The 21,095-nt window shown below is 44.1% G+C and overlaps 3 protein-coding genes across 3 annotated transcripts in view; all 3 read right to left on the minus strand.

The window, feature by feature from the left end:
• Positions 1–21,095, minus strand: part of LOC107227284 (WD repeat-containing protein 48) — a 503,573-nt gene that overhangs the window by 147,737 nt on the left and 334,741 nt on the right. The window lies entirely within an intron of this gene.
• Positions 9,516–13,435, minus strand: LOC107220623. The gene has a single exon (XM_015659291.2). The coding sequence runs from the start codon at positions 13,433–13,435 to the stop codon at positions 9,644–9,646; it is 3,792 nt and encodes a 1,263-aa protein (XP_015514777.2). The 3' UTR covers positions 9,516–9,643.
• Positions 13,490–14,773, minus strand: LOC107220622. The gene has a single exon (XM_015659290.2). The coding sequence runs from the start codon at positions 14,771–14,773 to the stop codon at positions 13,490–13,492; it is 1,284 nt and encodes a 427-aa protein (XP_015514776.2).

Genomic DNA, 21,095 nt, shown 5'->3' on the forward strand with positions numbered 1-21,095 from the left:
ACACATTTTTAGCCACCAACACACGTAACACACGACTTATACAAAACCTAATAGACCTCGGAGCACTACCAAGCGACAGAAACGAATACGAAGATCCACACCTATACAGCACACAGTCAATGCACCCCACAGACAACCAAAACACGACACGCCTAAACCACACACCAAACCCGAACAGTACATACTGGAATCAGCCAGCAATGGCAATGAGAACAATACAAACATGGAACATGAAATACTCGGGAAATACAAACGAAAACATACACGAATTTTTACAAAATCTCCGCGACTACTAAACGGGATACGAAATACACGACACACAATTAATCAACAACCTCAACCCGATACTCGAAGGTGACGCAAAAAACTGGTACAGACTAAATAGAGGCAAATGGCGAACACTGGAAGAATTCGAAAGAGACATTATACACGCATTTCAAGACATACAACACAGGGACAGACTGGAACAAAAAATCAAAAACTACGTACAAGGACCAACACAAAAAATTACACAATTCCTAATACAATTTAGAACACTACTATCACAGCTAAAACCGCCATACCACCCACGAACACAATTAGACTTGGCATACAAAAACATGAAACTAGAATTCAAGGCATACATAAAACCATACGACTTCACGAACTTCGACCAGCTGGAAATAGCCGCGAAAGAATGGGAAGCAAACATCGAATGGGAAAACACAAACAAACAATATTAAATAACTACACACATCCACGACAAACCTACACACACCAAACACACCACAAACAATACATCCCATACAATTACGCACAAGCACAACCTCGCCCAGCACTACTCCCAACACCAAATATACCATTGGCACTCACAGACAATATACGACAAAACCAAACAAACCAAAACACGCAACAAACTCGATACCCCGCAATCACCTATAACTCACCACACTACACTCAGCAACAAACACAAACGAACTCGACACAGGCACAACACCACGCAGATGCTTTAACTGCAACCAACCCGGACACCTCAGATGGCAATGCACACAGGTACAGAACCAGGGAAACGAGTAAGGGTGGACCCAGCAAGGAGGGCAGCCCCACAAACAACACAAACACACCCGAGACGGTAGCACCGACAACAGATAACAACAGAACGGAAAATAGATTTCACATCAGAATCGAAATACACGGTCACGAATTCAACGCGTTAATAGACACAGGCGCGACACACTCATACCTAGGCGCAGAAGCAATACAAATACTACACAACACAGACACACCAATAGACGACACGCCCGACAGAACAGCTACAATGGGAAACGGAACACAGGTGACGATAGAAGGAGCAGTAACACTCCCAATACGCCTCGGTAACATAACAAAAAAAATTAATTTCGGATTAATACCAAACTTAGGCTCGCAATGTATCATTGGGAACAGCGGCTTAATGAGATTTTGGATACAAATAAATTATGGAGAAAGCACATGGTCACTTATAGACGACCCACAGACACACTACGACATGCGAGCCAACCACAAGAACTACCTACTGTTTCGGCAAGGTATCGAATAGTTAAATGTGTATCTCGTGACACTCAAGATCGTCCTCGCACATGTACGCACACTCGCGTGCAATGTTTACTTGCCGTCTCTGCGTCAAATCTCGCCGCTTGCCCGTGTTGCGACTCAAAACCCATCAGCTGTATCTCATGTATTGTCTACTATCTCGAAATCATGTATGTGTATAATCTATGTGTTCTCTCGCTCTGTAAAATCTTCACTCTCTGTAACGTTCTCTTGCGATACGGTCTGTATCGCCGCATCAGAATCAATAAAATTCTCGGTTACTGTTAATCATCATCTCTCTCCATCTCAACATCATTTGGTTTCATTCACACTCGTTCTCATCACTAATTCGCGGATCCCACGTCGATGATCCATATCTTTTTGCTATCTCTCTAAACACCTACACCACTCAAAGAATACACACAAATACATCAAACAGGAAAAATACGACATCAATCAACACAAACACACACAAAACAAGCAAAAGCAGCAGAAAAACTAGAAGCAACGAAACAACAAACGCACCCGAAAACAACAGAAAGACACGAAAACACAGAAAAAACAACCATAAAACAAAAACCATTAACCCCAACACTACCCAGCACAAAGACACCACCGGAAAACACCCTCCCAAAAGACAACCCACAGAACACACAAATCACAAATCAAAAAATCATACCCACAAACGCACACACAACAGACGACACACAAACGGACGAAGAAACCGAACCACAGATATGCGCAGGAATACAAGAACTCACACAATCACACCACACACAACTACAGACGACAATGCAGCAGAAAATCTCAACACTACCGGGCCAACTCGGCCTAACACACCTAATCAAACACAAAGTAGACACACAAGGAGACGCACCCATAAAACAAAGATATTGTATGGTATCACCAAAAATTAGAGAAGCCATCCACACAGAAATAGACAAAATTTTGAGAGAAGACGTGATAGAACCATCAGAAAGTGAATGGTCGAGCCCAATCGTCATGACAAAAAAGCCAAATAACACATATCGATTCTGCTTAGACTTCAGAAAAGTAAACTCAGTATCAAAAAAAGATGCATACCCACTACCATACATGCAAACTACGGACAGCACAGTACATATCAAAAATCGACTTAAGCCAAGCATACTTCCAAATACCACTCGACGAAGACAGTCAACACATAACAGCCTTTACAGTCCCGGGAATGGGCTTATTTCAATTTAAAAGAATGCCATACGGACTAACAGGCGCACCGGCGACATTCCAAAGACTACTAGACAGACTCATAGGCCCAGAATGCGAACCATATGCATTCGCATACTTACACGACATAATAATAGTAACACAAACATTTCACGAACACTTACAAAGACTAGAACAAATACTCAAAAGGATTACGGACGCGGGACTAACAATAAATCCAGAGAAGTGCGAATTCGGATGCGCACAAGTAAAATACCTCGGATACATAGTAGACAGACACGGACTACACATAGACCCCGACAAAACCGAACCCATAGGAAACTACCCAAGCCCAAAAACAATAAAACAATTACGGAGACTAATTGGCATGGCATCATGGTACAGACGCTTCATACCTAACTTCGCACACATTACAGAACCACTAACACGACTACTGAAAAAAGACCAGAAATGGCACTGGGGAGAAGAACAAGAAAACGCAATAAACACAATCAAACACGCACTCACATCACCACCCACACTCGCATGCCCAGACTACACACAAACATTCACACTACAAACAGACGCTAGCGGAACAGGGATAGGTGCCGTACTAACTCAATCTCTCGATGACGAAGAGCATGTCGTAGCGTACGCTAGCCGTGCGCTTAGCGAGGCAGAACGAAAATACTCCACCACTGAGAGAGAATGTTTGGCGGTAATCTGGTCCATAAAAAAATTCAGACCCTACGTGGAAGGATACCACTTCAAAGTAATCACAGATCACCACGCACTTAAGTGGCTAAGAGAATTAAAAAACCCCACATGCCGACTTGCACGATGGGCACTAGAACTATTAGAATACGACTTTGACATTACACACCGAAAAGGTACAATGCACGATGTACCAGACGCACTTTCAAGACGACACGAAGACGAAGAACTCATAGAGACAATAGAAGACACGACAGACAAATGGTACACATACAAGAAAACACAAGTACAAACACGCCCAGAGAAAAACGAATCATGGCGAATCAGAAACAAACAACTATACTTTCACCGCCCGAACCCCCTACACTCAAACCTCCTACTAGACACAAACCCATGGAAACTAGTAATACCCAAAGACAAAATAACACACATACTACACGAAAATCACGACGTAACACAAGCAGGCCACTTGGGCATCGAAAAGATATATCAAAGAGTAGCCAAAGAATATTATTGGCCAGGTATGTACAGAGACACAGTAAATTACATAAAAAAATGTAACACATGCCAAAGAATAAAAACAATACAAACGCGACCGGCAGGGTTAATGGATACAAGAATAATAGAAGAACCGTGGACAGTAGTAGCCTCAGACATCATGGGCCCACTCCCACTATCAAAACAAAGAAACCAATACATTATAGTTTTCGAAGACCTATACACCAAATGGGTGGAAATCATACCGATACGCAAAGCAAACGCAAAAACAGTAGAACAGACATTCCACTCAAACGTAATATCACGATGGGGTACACCGCGCATACTACTAACAGATAACGGCACACCATACATAAACAAACTCATACGCGAACTGACACAAAAATTCAATATAAGACACGCAACAATCCCCCCATACCACGCACAAGCCAACCCCGTAGAACGAGTCAATAGAACCGCTAAAACAATGATCCAAGCCTACGTAAACAACGACCACACGGAATGGGACATACACTTACAAGACTTACAATTCGCAATCAATACATGTACACACACATCAACTAAACACACACCAGCCTTTTTGAACCTAGGAAGGGAATTAAATCCTACACAATGCCTAAGAAATCAATTAGAGAACGACGACGAAACAGAATTACAAGACACAGACAGATGGACAGATCACCTGAGACGACTACAAACACTTAAAGACGAAGTACAGAGGCACTTAATAGAAGCAAACGAAAAACAAGCACACTACTACAACCTACGAAGACGAGACATACAATTCAAGGAAGGAGACAGAGTACTGAAAAAGAACCATATACTCTCATCCGGACCAGAAAGAACGGCAGCAAAGCTAAGTAAAAAATTCACAGGCCCATACATAATAACAAAGAAAATCTCACCCACAATATACGAATTGACAGCAGAAAGCGGTAAAAATATGGGAAAATGCCACATAGAAGACCTGAAATTATATACATGATCAAATAAGCAATAAAAGAACCACGCCTGATAACACATCTCGAGAATAAACTAACATGTGTATTCACCCCACAGAAAGACGACATGGCAGACAGACGACCAAAAATACCGCCCCTAATGTCACTACAACTAACGAGACCGACGACAACAACAACGGACACACAGACAAACAGAGAAAGAACACCACTACTACAAACACCAGGACAGGCCCCACACCCATACAGATACGGACGCGACGGCACACACCAGACAGAGACCCGACGAACCCTACTCCCGACACCCACTACACACACACAGGTAACAAAAAACGCCACGACAGTAACACACACAACAACCACCGCACCCACAACCACCCAGAGACACCCACAAACACACACACCAATGATCACACACACAGTCACACTCTCCGGACCAGTGCAATGCCCCAAGTCCAACGGGCTGGTCCGGGGCACAAAATACTTACAACACATACAGACCTGCACACAAACAAACACAGACACACAACAGTCACCCAAACTACACGAACCACAACCACGCACACGATGACACACCCACTCACCAACAAACAAACACCCCACACAACCACACACCCCACATCGACACCAACACCACGACACACACAACCTCGACACACACTACTCCCCGCATCACCCCCTTCATGGACACGCACCAGACTCAGAAGACCACAGACAACGGAAGAGAGAATTATAGAAGTATTTGACAACATGAACACACTCACAGAACCAACGCATACAAGACAGACAGACAGAAAACACTTGGGACCAACCCCAGAAATAATTGCCATCATCGCAAATTCACAAGCCGTAAGCACCCTGGACGAAGAACTACAAGCAGAAAGAGACAAATAGACAAATGAGCCGAGCGCCAGCCAGCAGTACGACCGCGTCTCGCAAAAAGGAACGACGTAACCCGGTACGAACCCCCAAGAAAGAAAGAGAGAGAGAGAGAGAGAGAGAGAGAAGGAAAACGGAGCGATAAGCAGGACGTCCCCCTCCACACAGCCACCCAGCCACACCGACCGACGACACCAGGTTAGCCTGCGATCTACAGCCAATCTGCACCTCCCCCCCATTCCTCCCCCCGCAATACCGACCCTTCCTCCCTCACACTCCCCGTCGCCCTACACCGCCCCCCCCCCGCCCCGCGCGCGTACCTTTAAGCTAGAATTAAGCAACGCTAAGGGCTGAGGCGTGATCAGCCATATCTAACGTCTACAACCACTTTATACCTATCTTTTAGAGTTTTAAGTCGACTCCCCCCCCCCCCCGATCTCAACACTTCTATTCTCCCCGGAAATACACACACAAAGTTTGACCTATTCACTCAGTCTTGACTTTCTCGCCCCGTCTCTAATTGTTTCTCCCTTCCACATATTTAGTGCGGACTCAAAACCCGTCACAACGGTATTTGGCAGCAATTTTCCATGTCGTTTTCCTGTCTTCCTCTTACCACGTCGAACCATTTTATCGAAATTCGCGATAGGTAGTTCATCGGGCTGATCTTGAAATCTCATGATGCTAGCCATATTAAGCTGGAACCGCCACATTCGAAAATCGAAAAATTTCCTATGGAATAATTAAGGGCTAATTAGAGGCTAATTGAATGCTCTATTTTCGAATTAAATGCTCCGCGTTTTTTAAAAGAAACCTGTGGCGGTGCCAGCTTGACATAAACCTGGAACCGCCACATCGAAAAAAAAACGGAAAACAAGTGAAATTTCGGAAAAGTGTTAGGGTCATAATAAAGGCTAATTAAAGGCTCTTGGAACTGCTCATCTTTAAATTAATTGCTCGGTGTTTTTAAAAAAAAACCTGTGGCGGTGCCAGCTCGATATAAACCAGACTTGAAAAAAAACGGGAACAAGGTCAAATTTCGAAAAAGTGTGAAGGTCATGATTGAAGGCTAATTAAAGGCTCCCGGAAAACCACCCGCTCGAATTAAGTGCTCCACCCCCGGGGGTGGAAACCACCAAAAAACTCGAAAAATCGGTGTAACTCTCGGACGCAACAACTTACAGAGTTCGTTCGAGTGTTAAAATTACTCCAGAATTAAAGGCTCCCGGAAAACCACCCGCTCGAATTAAGTGCTCCACCCCCGAGGGATGGAAACCACCAAAAAACTCGAAAAATCGGTGTAACTCTCGGACGCAACAACTTACAGAGTTCGTACGCACGTCAAAATTACTCCAGAATTAGAGGCTCCCGAAAAACCACCCGCTCGAATTAAGTGCTCCACCCCCGGGGGTGGAAACCACCAAAAAACTCGAAAAATCGGTGTAACTCTCGGACGCAACAACTTACAGAGTTCGTTCGAGTGTTAGAATTACTCCAGAATTGAAGGCTCCCGGAAAACCACCCGCTCGAATTGAGTGCTCCACCCCCGAGGGGTGGAAACCACCAAAAAACTCGAAAAATCGGTGTAACTCTCGGACGCAACAACTTACAGAGTTCGTTCGAGTGTTTAAATAACTTCAGAATTGAAGGCTTCCGGAAAACCACTCGCTCGAATTAAGTGCTCCACCCCCGAGGGGTGGAAACCACCAAAAAACTCGAAAAATCGGTGTAACTCTCGGACGCAACAACTTACAGAGTTCGTACGCACGTCAAAATTACTCCAGAATTGGAGGCTCCCGGAAAACCACCCGCTCGAATTAAGTGCTCCACCCCCGGGGGTGGAAACCACCAAAAAACTCGAAAAATCGGTGTAACTCTCGGACGCAACAACTTACAGAGTTCGTACGCACGTCAAAATTACTCCAAAATTGAAGGCTCCCGGAAAACCACCCGCTCGAATTAAGTGCTCCACCCCCGAGGGGTGGAAACCACCCAAAAACTAGAAAAATCCGTGTAACTCTCGGACGCAACAACTTACAGAGTTCGTTCGAGTGTTAAAATTACTTCAGAATTAAAGGCTCCCGGAAAACCACCCGCTCGAATTAAGTGCTCCACCCCCGAGGGGTGGAAACCACCAAAAAACTCGAAAAATCGGTGTAACTCTCGGACGCAACAACTTACAGACTTCGTACGCACGTCAAAATTACTCCAGAATTAGAGGCTCCCGGAAAACCACCCGCTCGAATTAAGTGCTCCACCCCCGGGGGTGGAAACCACCAAAAAACTCGAAAAATCGGTGTAACTCTCGGACGCAACAACTTACAGAGTTCGTTCGAGTGTTAAAATTACTCCAGAATTAAAGGCTCCCGGAAAACCACCCGCTCGAATTAAGTGCTCCACCCCCGAGGGGTGGAAACCACCAAAAAACTCGAAAAATCGGTGTAACTCTCGGACGCAACAACTTGCAGAGTTCGTTCGAGTGTTAAAATTACTTCAGAATTAAAGGCTCCCGGAAAACCACCCGCTCGAATCAAGTGCTCCACCCCCGAGGGGTGGAAACCACCAAAAAACTCGAAAAATCGGTGTAACTCTCGGACGCAACAACTTGCAGAGTTCGTACGCACGTCAAAATTACTCCAGAATTAGAGGCTCCCGGAAAACCACCCGCTCGAATTAAGTGCTCCACCCCCGGGGGTGGAAACCACCAAAAAACTCGAAAAATCGGTGTAACTCTCGGACGCAACAACTTACAGAGTTCGTTCGAGTGTTAAAATTACTCCAGAATTGAAGGCTCCCGGAAAACCACCCGCTCGAACTAAGTGCTCCACCCCCGAGGGGTGGAAACCACCCAAAAACTAGAAAAATCCGTGTAACTCTCGGACGCTGTTTTGTCGGAAATTGACCACCAGGATTAATTCCCGTACTTCCCTTTCATCATGAAATTAATACTTATAACAATTATTGATATGGGCAAGGTTAGGTATTTTAAATAAATCCACTTGGTTTGGGGGTCAATCAATGATGATTTATTACCCCAGAGGAGGAAAACCTCAGCAGGAACTGAGTAAAAACCTCCTCGAAATCGTGTACAATGTATGTGTGAATGAATGTTAGATTTATGAGTGGATGTGTGCACTGGATGTATCTAGAGAGAGAGAATTGTGACGCTTCGAGTGAAGACACAATAGGGGTGAGCTCAACCGCCTCACAAGATGCTAGCGTGGAAGCTAGTTACACGATCATTATCAAGGCGATAATTAATTCCCCAGTGGGAATACAAGAGAGAGATGGAACGGCCGAGAGGCGCTCCTTTAATGGCCGAGAGGCGCTATTTTTGTGGCCGAGAGGCGCTATTTGAATGGCCGAGAGGCGCTATGTCATGGAGTGACGACGAGTGTCGACCCTCTTATGCCGCAGTGGCGTTGTCTCAGTTATGTATCAACACAACCATCGTGACAAAAACGACTTAGCGTCAGTTCAAATCAGAGATTCGAATCATAGGCTCACCAAATTGGAGAGGAGCCTGAGTGCTGTCTGGCTCACGCGTATCAAGCAACTACCCGTGCCAGCACGTGTTGACCCGGCGTTTCTCCGACTCACCGTACTGCGCATGTCAGGTAGCCATTGTTTTCGAGTTCTGCACAGATTTGAAGGTGTGTGTCACACGTAATCACATACGCGTATCCCAATACAAGTAACTCTGCCGTGTAGGCACGACACACACCCAATACAAGTAACTCTGCCGTGTAGGCACGATACACACTCCCCCCGTTGCGAATGAATGAGCAATGTAATGTGTGATCATGGTATTGTACGATTTAATGTGAGATACAGTTTATCAAATTCACAGATATTTGTCAAGAATTAATTGGTAAAGGACACAACATAGTGACGTTTCGTTTGAACAACCCTTGTGCTGTTCTGACAGTGGCGACTCGTGCCACTCCATCATCCCCTGGATGGGTTTCGACCACCACCCCCAATTGCCACCGCATACATGGTTGGTTTTTGTCCATGAGTAGTACCATCTGGTTGGTTGTGAGTTCACCCTGGGAAGAATGCCATTTCTGGCGGATTTGGAGCTCGTGGAGATACTCCAAGTACCAGCGCTTCCAAAAGTCCTGTCTGGCCTTGGTAATGAATTGCCACACGCTGAGTCGGTTATCTGGGACATCAGAAAAATCATCTTCAGGTAGCATGGTGAGAGGACGCCCTATTAAGATATGGGCAGGTGTCAGAGCAATAGGATCGTTAGGATCACTAGATAATGAGCATAGAGGTCGAGAATTAAGTACGGATTCAATTTGTATGGCTAAGGAATTTAATTCCTCAAAGGTAAGAAGTTGTTCTTTCACCACTCGTTTGAAGTGATGCTTAAATGACTTCACAGCCGCCTCCCAAATGCCCCCAAAGTGAGGGGAAAGTGGAGGGTTGAAGTGCCAAGTAATGTTTTTCCTCACAGCATACTCGTTTACTTGGTCATGATGCGATTGGGAGGTGAATAAGGAGTAAAGTTCTCGTAGTTGGTTATTCGCGCCCACAAAATTGGTACCGTTGTCCGAATAAACATGAGACGGGACACCTCGACGTCCAGTGAACCGTCCGAAGGCACCCAGGAACCCGTCGGTGGTCAGATCGCTTACGATTTCGAGATGTACGGCCTTTGTCGCCATGCAAACGAATACACACCCGTATACCTTGATCTTGGTTCGATTTCTGAATTTTCGTTCTTTGATGAATAAGGGTCCGAAACAATCTACACCCGCATGTGAGAATGCGGCTGAATTCGTGACTCGTGCACTGGGCAGGTCTGCCATTTTTCCGTGCAGTAACACGGGACGATGTCGAACACATTCGACACATCGTCGGACAATTCGTCGTACTTGCCCCTTTCCATCTAGCAGCCAGAATCGGTGTCGAAGATTTGAAAGTGTGCTCTGGATACCGGAATGGAATGCATTCTTATGAGTCTCACGAATGATTAGATCAGTGACATGATGATGAGAAGGCAACAGAATCGGGTGTTTTTTGGTGAAAGAGATAGGTGCGTGTTTTAGACGTCCGCCAACTCGAAGCAGACCCTGTTGGTCGAGAAATGGATTGAGACATCGAAGTCGTAGGTTTTTCGTCGCGCCAGTTTCCTTAATCTGTTCAATTTCGTCGTGGAATTGTTCATTTTGAATCAGAGTTAGGATTCTCAGTTCAGTCAACGCTCTCTCCTCCACTCTCAAGAGTTTGTGTTTAAATTTACTGGAGTTGCGCATGCGCAGACAATAAGCGAGAGAATTCACGAGAGTTGAGTAAGAAGAAAAACGTTGAAAGATATCCGAGGTGGTGGATGACAAACAGGTGTTTTTCCTAACACCGGGAAGTTCCGATGGGGTCAATTGAATGGGAGTGGGCCACTTATCATGGTTTTGTGTGAGCCATGAAGGGCCCTCGAACCACATTTGATTGGTCAGGAACTCAGAGGGTAGTTGACCTCTGGATAAGCAATCAGCCGGATTGTCCTTGGTACGGATATGTCTCCATTCGATTTTGTCTCCAAGAGACTGGATTTCTGTGACGCGATTGGCTTCAAAGACCTTGAGAGACTCGGGCGATCTTTTGAGCCATTGGAGGACAATAGTAGAGTCAGACCAGAAGATAGTTTGCGATATGGGGAAATCAAAGGCCGGTAGTGCGTCTCGATACAAACGTGAGAGTAGCTGTGCACCACACAGTTCTAGCTTCGGAATAGTTATATCCTTGATTGGGGCGACTCTCGTTTTTGAGCACGCCAACCGGACAATCATTTGTCCCTGTTGGTCCGTTGATCTTACATATAGACAAGCACCATAGCCAACCTGGCTTGCGTCACAGAAGCCGTGTAGCTCAATCTCAGTGGGATTAGGAAGTATGAGATTGCGCTCGATAGAAAAGTCCCTGATGGATGGTAGCTGTTCCGCGAATTTGAGCCAGCGAGTGTGTAGTTCTTGTGGCACTGCCTCGTCCCAATGGACCTTAGATTTCCAACACTGTTGGATGATGGTTTTTGCAGCTAGTACCACCGGACCCAGCAGACCAATGGGATCGAAGATTTTCGCGATATCGGAGAGAATTGTTCGTTTAGTTATTTTTCGAGAGGCATCGATTGGACTGACAGTGTAGATGAAGCTATCGGTGAGTGAATTCCACGCAATGCCAAGAGTTTTCGAGATTGGATTGTTATTGATTGCACCATCCAAGTCCAGGGTTCTTTCGTCAAGGTTGTCAAGGGCATGTTGATGATTGGACGCCCATTGTCTAAGCTCGAAACCTCCCTTTCTTACGAGTTGAATGATCTCATCACGCAGTTGGAGGATTTCAGTCAGGGAGTTGGCTCCAGTTAAGAGATTGTCGACATAAAAGTCTCGTTTCAAGACTTGAGAAGCCTTCGGAAAATTGTGAGCTTCATCGTCAGCAAGTCGATTCACTGTACGTGTCGCTAGAAATGGTGCAGCAGAGACACCGAAGGTAACTCGACGGAGTTCGTAAGTGCTGATAGTGTTGTTATGATAGTAGAGGATTCGTTGGAATTTGTGATAATCAGAGTGAACACAGATTTGGCGATACATCTGCGCAATATCTGAGGTCATAGCATAGACGTAAATACGGAAACGTAGGAGAATAGTGAAGAGGTTGTCTTGGATAGTGGGTCCGGTCAACAAGACGTCGTTCAGGGAGATACCCTTCTCGGATTTGGCAGAAGCGTCAAACACGACGCGCACCTTGGTAGTGGTGCTGGAAGCCTTAATCACTGGATGGTGAGGCATGTAATACCCGGGTTCATGGTCATCTAGGACGTGCACCATGTGACCAAGGTCAATATATTCCTGCATGACCTTGTAGTATTCAGCCTTGAGCTGCGCGTCAGCATTTAGCCTTCTTTGCAAGGACAGAAATCGTCGATAAGCTTGATTCTTCGAGTTTCCAAAATCTACGTCTTCAATGCGGAAAGGCAGTTGAACAACGTAACGTCCTTCTGCGTTACGAGTCGTGTATTGTTGGTAATGTTGTTCACATAGGGAATTGTCTAGGGATCTGGAACCCCTTGGGCCCGCGTCTTCAATCGTCCAGAACCTAGTTAATTGACTCGACAAATCTGTCAGTTGACAGGATACAGGTTGCAAGGTATTGTCGTTGTTAATTCCCCCAGCAACGACCCAGCCTAGTTGCGTTTTTTGTATGATTAGGTCGCAATCGTTTCGTGAAAGGTTGATTTGTCCAATGGACAGGAGAGATAGAGTGATTCCCGATCCAATGAGGACGTCTACTGTTTGTGGTATGTGAAATTGAGGATCAGCCAATTTAATGTTTTTAGGTAAGTGAATTTTGTCGCGTGGGAAGGTCTCACTTGGACTTATGTCCGCGATTTGGTTAACTGTTAAGAATGTTATTGGTCTTTTGAATTTATTATCGAGAGATTTACAAGTTACTTGAACAAGGTGTTTAGAGAAAGTTTGCATTCCATTAACTGCCCCGATGGGAAGTGAGCAAGTCTGCATTGGAAGTTTTAATTTCAGTGTTAGATTTTCTGTAATGAAATTGGCTGTTGCACAAGTGTCAAGTAAAGCACGAGCTTGTATGAATTTGCCAGATGAGTCGCGCAGCTGTATGAGTGCGCTCATCATAAGTTGGAATCGCGGCGTTCGTAGGATCGTTGCGAGAGTGTGTGCGGCTAGTCAGGTTGTCGTGCTCTTGTCGGCGGCTGCAGTAGCAGGTGTTTGGATTCTTTGTGTATTGGTACCAGTGTGTTCATTAATTGTGTTTCGTGGATAATGTAACATGGTGTGATGGAATTTGTTGCAGGTCTTGCATCTAATAGAGGTACAGGCCCCCTTGTGGTTCCGCATGCAGTTTTGGCAGAGTCGAGCTGATTTGACGAATTTAACTCGTTGATCGACTGTCAGTGTGTTAAAGTGAGGACATTTGTAAAGAGGATGAGAACCCTTGCAATGAGCACAGGTGTTAGAGATTGATGTTACAAGTGCTCGTGTTGTGTGTTCGGTCCTTTGGTATTTGCGAGGGTTGCCAGTTTGATCACGTCGTCGTTTGAATGAGTTAGTGTGTGATTCTGGTTTGCGTGAGCTAAGCCGGAAGGCTGTTTTTGTCACGAATTTACTAAAGAGTTCAAAGGTTGGAAGAATATTGTCATCGTCAAAGGTCTCCTCCCATTTATCTCTAATTTCTATTGGTAATTTAAGTTCAAGTATGCGCACTACAAATGCCTCGGTCGGTTTTGCCTTTAATGTATCTAAACAATTCAAGTGTTGGCGAGCTTCGTCTATGAGTTTAGTAAGATTTTCATTGGTCGGATTAGATATGGGATTGAGATGCAAGAGAGCATCGTAATGTTTATATGCTAACGGACGTTCCTTCTGATAAGTATCAGTTAAAAGAGCCCAAGCCCTTTGATAGTTTTCTGCGCTTGCATCGAAAAGCGAGAGTTTGTGTGATGCTGTGCCGTGCAATGCTCCGCGGAGGTATATGAATTTGTCAATATCTTCAACGTCTTCACGTTTTTCCATCATAGTCTGGAACTTGTTTTTAAAAGAAAGCCAATTTTCAAAATTCCCGTCAAACTTGGGTATTTCAGTCGTGGGGAGCTTAGCACGACGGTGTGTATCGGTCGTTGTGTTATTATTGGTTGAGTTATTGAGTGTACCCTTGTTGAGCAAGTCTTCAGCCGCGGCTCTTGCTTGATTGGCATGTAATATTTTACTGGAGAGTTCGTAATAATTTGTGCGTAATTCTTCAGCGAGAACTACCTCTGGGTCTTCGGGCCTTGTCATTTCAAGCTTGTCGGCAAGTTTGTCATAGATTTTAAACCATTCTGCCAATTTATTAAAGCGCAAATTTGTTACTGCATAATTAGCTGTTTCGTCTTCGAATTCCCTTCGGATTGTTTCTATTTTCTTAGCAAGTGTCTCGCGTTTTGTGCTCAAGGCAATGTTTTTGGCGTCCATTTTGAGATAGTTTTATATGGTAGAAATATAATGTGAGAATCACTGATGTGATTTGGAAGAAAAAATAAATATTTTGAATTTGATTAACAAATAACGAAATAAACAATTGCACACGCGGTGACAATTGTTGCACAGGTTAAATAAATGAATGTATGATCGAATAATATTATTTCCTGTTAATAGTAAGTTAATGTTGGAACTTATCTCTTGTCTTATTGCGTCCCACGATGCTGGTGGCAGGCGGTGACGTCGTATTGCAGTTGACCTTTGATTCACTTGACACTCGTAAACCAGGGGTCGTGGGTTCAGACCTCACAGGAGGCACCAAATGTTTTGTCGGAAATTGACCACCAGGATTAATTCCCGTACTTCCCTTTCATCATGAAATTAATACTTATGACAATTATTGATATGGGCAAGGTTAGGTATTTTAAATAAATCCACTCGGTTTGGGGGTCAATCAATGATGATTTATTACCCCAGAGGAGGAAAACCTCAGCAGGAACTGAGTAAAAACCTCCTCGAAATCGTGTACAATGTATGTGTGAATGAATGTTAGATTTATGAGTGGATGTGTGCACTGGATGTATCTAGAGAGAGAGAATTGTGACGCTTCGAGTGAAGACACAATAGGGGTGAGCTCAACCGCCTTACAAGATGCTAGCGTGGAAGCTAGTTACACGATAATTATCAAGGCGATAATTAATTCCCCAGTGGGAATACAAGAGAGAGATGGAACGGCCGAGAGGCGCTCCTTTAATGGCCGAGAGGCGCTATTTTTGTGGCCGAGAGGCGCTATTTGAATGGCCGAGAGGCGCTATGTCATGGAGTGACGACGAGTGTCGACCCTCTTATGCCGCAGTGGCGTTGTCTCAGTTATGTATCAACACAACCATCGTGACAAAAACGACTTAGCGTCAGTTCAAATCAGAGATTCGAATCATAGGCTCACCAAATTGGAGAGGAGCCTGAGTGCTGTCTGGCTCACGCGTATCAAGCAACTACCCGTGCCAGCACGTGTTGACCCGGCGTTTCTCCGACTTACCGTACTGCGCATGTCAGGTAGCCATTGTTTTCGAGTTCTGCACAGATTTGAAGGTGTGTGTCACACGTAATCACATACGCGTATCCCAATACAAGTAACTCTGCCGTGTAGGCACGATACACACCCAATACAAGTAACTCTGCCGTGTAGGCACGATACAGACGCAACAACTTACAGAGTTCGTTCGAGTGTTAAAATTACTTTAGAATTAAAGGCTCCCGGAAAACCACCCGCTCGAATTGAGTGCTCCACCCCCGAGGGGTGGAAACCACCAAAAAACTTGAAAAATCGGTGTAACTCTCGGACGCAACAACTTACAGAGTTCGTACGCACGTCAAAATTACTCCAGAATTAAAGGCTCCCGGAAAACCACCCGCCCGAGTTAAGTGCTCCACCCCCGGGGTTGGAAACCACCAAAAAGCTCGAAAAATCGGTGTAACTCTCGGACGCAACAACTTACAGAGTTCGTTCGAGTGTTAAAATTACTTCAGAATTAAAGGCTCCCGGAAAACCACCCGCTCGAATTAAGTGCTCCACCCCCGAGGGGTGGAAACCACCAAAAAACTCGAAAAATCGGTGTAACTCTCGGACGCAACAACTTACAGAGTTCGTACGCACGTTAAAATTACTCCAGAATTAAAGGCTCCCGGAAAATCACCCGCTCGAACAAAGTGCTCCACCCCCGAGGGGTGGAAACCACCCAAAAACTAGAACAATCCGTGTAACTCTCGGACGCAACAACTTACAGAGTTCGTTCAAGTGTTAAAATTACTTCACAATCAAAGGCTCCCGGAAAACCACCCGCTCGAATTAAGTGCTCCACCCCCGAGGGGTGGAAACCACCAAAAAACTCGAAAAATCGGTGTAACTCTCGGACGCAACAACTTACAGAGTTCGTACGCACGTCAAAATTACTCCAGAATCAAAGGCTCCCGGAAAACCACCCGCTCGAATTAAGTGCTCCACCCCCGGGAGTGGAAACCACCAAAAAACTCGAAAAATCGGTGTAACTCTCGGACGCAACAACTTACAGAGTTCGTTCGAGTGTTAAAATTACTCCAGAATTAAAGGCTTCTGGAAAACCACCCGCTCGAATTAAGTGCTCCACCCCCGAGGGGTGGAAACCACCAAAAAACTCGAAAAATCGGTGTAACTCTCGGACGCAACAACTTACAGAGTTCGTACGCACGTCAAAATTACTCCAGAATTAAAGGCTACCGGAAAATCACCCGCTCGAATTAAGTGCTCCACCCCTGAGGGGTGGAAACCACCCAAAAACTAGAAAAATCCGTGTAACTCTCGGATGCAACAACTTACAGAGTTCGTTCGAGTGTTAAAATTACTCCAGAATTAAAGGCTCCCGGAAAACCACCCACTCGAATTAAGTGCTCCACCCCCGAGGGGTGGAAACCACCCAAAAACTAGAAAAATCCGTGTCACGCTTGGACGGAACAAGTTACAGGGTTTCTAGAGGCGTCAAAATCACTCTTCAGTCAACGACTCTCGATACACTGCCATTACAAATCAATTGCTTCACAGTCCACCCACAAGAGTGTGATTGAGACACGAACTTTACGAATCATCGTAGCAGGTGGATGAAACAGGAACCAGGATTTTCAATGCGAAAAAATGCTCGTGTCGCGTGAATTCGTTACAATTTTTGTGTCTTCTACTTTGATTTCAGCATTGTCACCAACGAACGTCATTCCAGCGCAAATGAGGCGTTGTTTTTGCAGTTATTGATTTCACTTGTGTGGATTGCAGGTGAGCGATGGAGATTATTTTCTATGAACCTTTCTCCACACTATAAACATTACTCGTCACCGCCACCGACGTCACCATCACAGGAACTTGGCCCTTTCTTCTCTTTTCAGACGCTATCTAGAAAGATAGACACAATGGTCTAAATTGTGCTACAGGCTTGAGAAAGTGAGTGCGTTATATAAAGAAAACTCCTACTTCAAATTTCAAATCTTCAGAAGCTGCCAATTTTGTTTATGGCCTGGGAGTCAACGATAGCCGGGTCATTTTGGCAACATCAATTTATTTAATGAATCATCCGCGTAACGTATAATAGTAATATGAACATTCTCCAACGCACCACCGGGACGTGAACGGGAGAGCTTTATTGACGATTAAAAATCAACAAAAAAAATTCATAGACGCATAAGCGAAAGTGTTCTTACACATTGATTGGAATATAAGAATTTCACAAAATATCGTTTTCCGCCTTTATTTCACGACTGAACTCGTCTTTCACCCGTATAAGCAGGCGTAAAAAAATCTAAGAAAATTTGTATTATCACAAATGAGATTAATTGCGATGCGTTTTTTTATAATAACAAACACGAAAAGAATAGTGTTTCACCTATAAGATACAACGACGGTCGTCCAGGACTGTGAAACTGCGTTGGGCATGCGGCACATGAGCGACGAGGTTAGAACGCTGTATCTCTACCTGCCTTAAAGACGATCGTTGGTGTTCTGAATGATTGGAAGACCATCGTGAAGCTGTTTTTTCCATGTTATACGTTTACTCAGTGAATAAATTCAAACTCTGGCGGATAATTGTAATAGATCTTTTACCGTAAGAATCGAGACTCAAATATACTGGTAAAATTCGCAAAATTCCACCACTTATGCGGGTGGACGACAAGCGTGTCATGGAATCCAGGCGGAAGATGATATTTTTCTAAGTTTCTTATTTTCCATTCTCTACAAAAATATGTCTATGAATTTTCTGTACGGCGCATCGTTAGCTAGTGATGAAAATCAGAATGAGCCACAAACAATTTTCTCCCATGTAATCCTTATGAAAAATGGAAAAGTGCGATGCGCAACCTCTTAATGTTAAGATTGAGAGCTAAAATTTTGAAAGACGTATTTTCGTGATGAAATGGAAGTTCTCAAATTTTTTGGAAGTATAAAAAATTGCTTTTTTTATACTATCTAGTTTCATTCAAAATAGTTGTAAAATTGATTATTCGATAATATTATGAATTTGACTTCTAGTTAAGACCTCAAGAAACAAGAAGATATTTTTCCAGTATTTTAGGTATTATAAAGTTTTAAGTGGTTTAATGTGCCGCGAATGCAAACGGCTCATGTTTACCTTTAGTGAGGTACGAAAAAACGGAGTATGGTTTCAGGATGAGGGCTTACATAGCTTCACAGCACATGATGTGAATGCAAATATGTCGATATATTGTCGATTGATGTTCCCAACACAGAAGAAAAGTTAAAAATGGCAGTTTTGATTATTTCAAAAACTCTTGCAATTGAAATATTTCCCGAGATGTGCGATGTCATGATGGCTAACATCACGGTCGCCTACACACAATCCACATTCTACTGAAATCATACATGCTGTGAGTACCAATAGCTATTTTGTTGAGTAAAAATGATTTTTGCCTACCGATGAGATTTAATATTAACAATGTGTACTTATAACCAATTACCGGCGAATAAAATTGATGAGTTTTTGATACATAATGGAATTTAACACAGGTCAATTAAATAAATTTACTCGAAGCGCTTGCGCATTGACAAGCTTTTTTTGCTAATTGTCGAAATACCCTCTGTTCACCTGCATTTTTGTGATCATGATTAATTCATATTTTATTACTGATATTTTTATTATTGATTATTACTGATTTACGATTCTGATTCATGGGTGGATTCAATTCAATGGATCAGGGGCGATAACGTCGGAAATGAACCAAGTCAACGTAGAGTGAAATATGTTTTGGATGACGGTGAATGGCTTATACGGGCAGAACACATTATCGTAGCAAAGTTGTGAGCGAAGAACAATTTTCAAGAATGTTGACACCTGATCCAATAGCACTCCACATTTATACACCAGCACGAAGTTACGGGCAAAACCAGAAATTACTCTATTTAAAATTGTCTCGGGAATCATGGATTGAAACGGGGTATCATGATTCCTGATAGCGACGAAGTAGTGAACTTTACTGCAAAACGGTCCCGTGAAACTTGAATTCTTTTGTACTACTAACAGTACAAAATGATCGGTTTGATCGTGGACAGAACATGAGATCAACTGAACACTTGAAAATTTCGTGTACCCTGAAATTCACTCAAATTTCTCTGCTGATTTTTGTAGGGCTTGTGTTGTTGAAAATTCTTCAGTTTTCAGAGACGATTCAATAATGCATTGTTTTGAAGTGACCGAAATCTGGAAATTAGAACGGATTACGTCAACTTGTATGGATTTTCTGAAACACAAACTTTTGGACTGTGCAGCGGAGAGCCTATGATTGAGAGATTAATGCAACGCCTCCAAAGACCATCTAACTTAATCCGTCCAGGAGTACCACCGATTTTTCTGGTTTTTGGGTGGTTTCCACCCCTCGAGGGTGGAGCACTTGAATCGAGCGGGTGGTTTTCTGGAAGCCTTTAATTAGCCTTTAATTATGACCCTCACACTTTTTCGAAATTTGAACTTGTTCCCGTTTTTTTTCAAGTCTGGTTTATATCGAGCTGGCACCGCCACAGGTTTTTTTTGAAAAACACCGAGCAATTAATTTAAAGATGAGCAATTCCAAGAGCCTTTAATTCTGGAGTAATTTTGACGTGCGTACGAACTCTGTAAGTTGTTGCGTCCGAGAGTTACACCGATTTTTCGAGTTTTTTGGTGGTTTCCACCCCTCGGGGGTGGAGCACTTAATTCGAGCGGGTGATTTTCCGGGAGCCTCTAATTCTGGAGTAATTTTGACGTGCGTACGAACTCTGTAAGTTGTTGCGTCCGAGAGTTACACCGATTTTTCGAGTTTTTTGGTGGTTTCCACCCCTCAGGGGTGGAGCACTTGATTCGAGCGGGTGGTTTTCCGGGAGCCTTTAATTCTGGAGTAATTTTACCACTCAAACAAACTCTGTGAGTTGTTGCGTCCGAGAGTTACACCGATTTTTCGAGTTTTCTGGTGGTTTCCACCCCCGGGGGTGGAGCACTCAATTCGAGCGGGTGGTTTTCCGGGAGCCTTTAATTCTGGAGTAATTTTGACGTGCGTACGAACTTTGTAAGTTGTTGCGTCCGAGAGTAACACCGATTTTTCGAGTTTTTTGGTGGTTTCCACCCCTCGGGGGTAGAGCACTTGATTCGAGCGGGTGATTTTCCGGGAGCCTTCGATTCTGGAGTAATTTTGACGTGCGTACGAACTCTGTAAATTGTTGCGTCCGAGAGTTACACCGATTTTTCGAGTTTTTTGGTGGTTTCCACCCCTCGGGGGTGGAGCACTTAATTCGAGCGGGTGGTTT

Source organism: Neodiprion lecontei, chromosome 5 (genome assembly GCF_021901455.1).
Source record: "Neodiprion lecontei isolate iyNeoLeco1 chromosome 5, iyNeoLeco1.1, whole genome shotgun sequence".
NCBI lineage: Eukaryota > Metazoa > Arthropoda > Insecta > Hymenoptera > Diprionidae > Neodiprion > Neodiprion lecontei.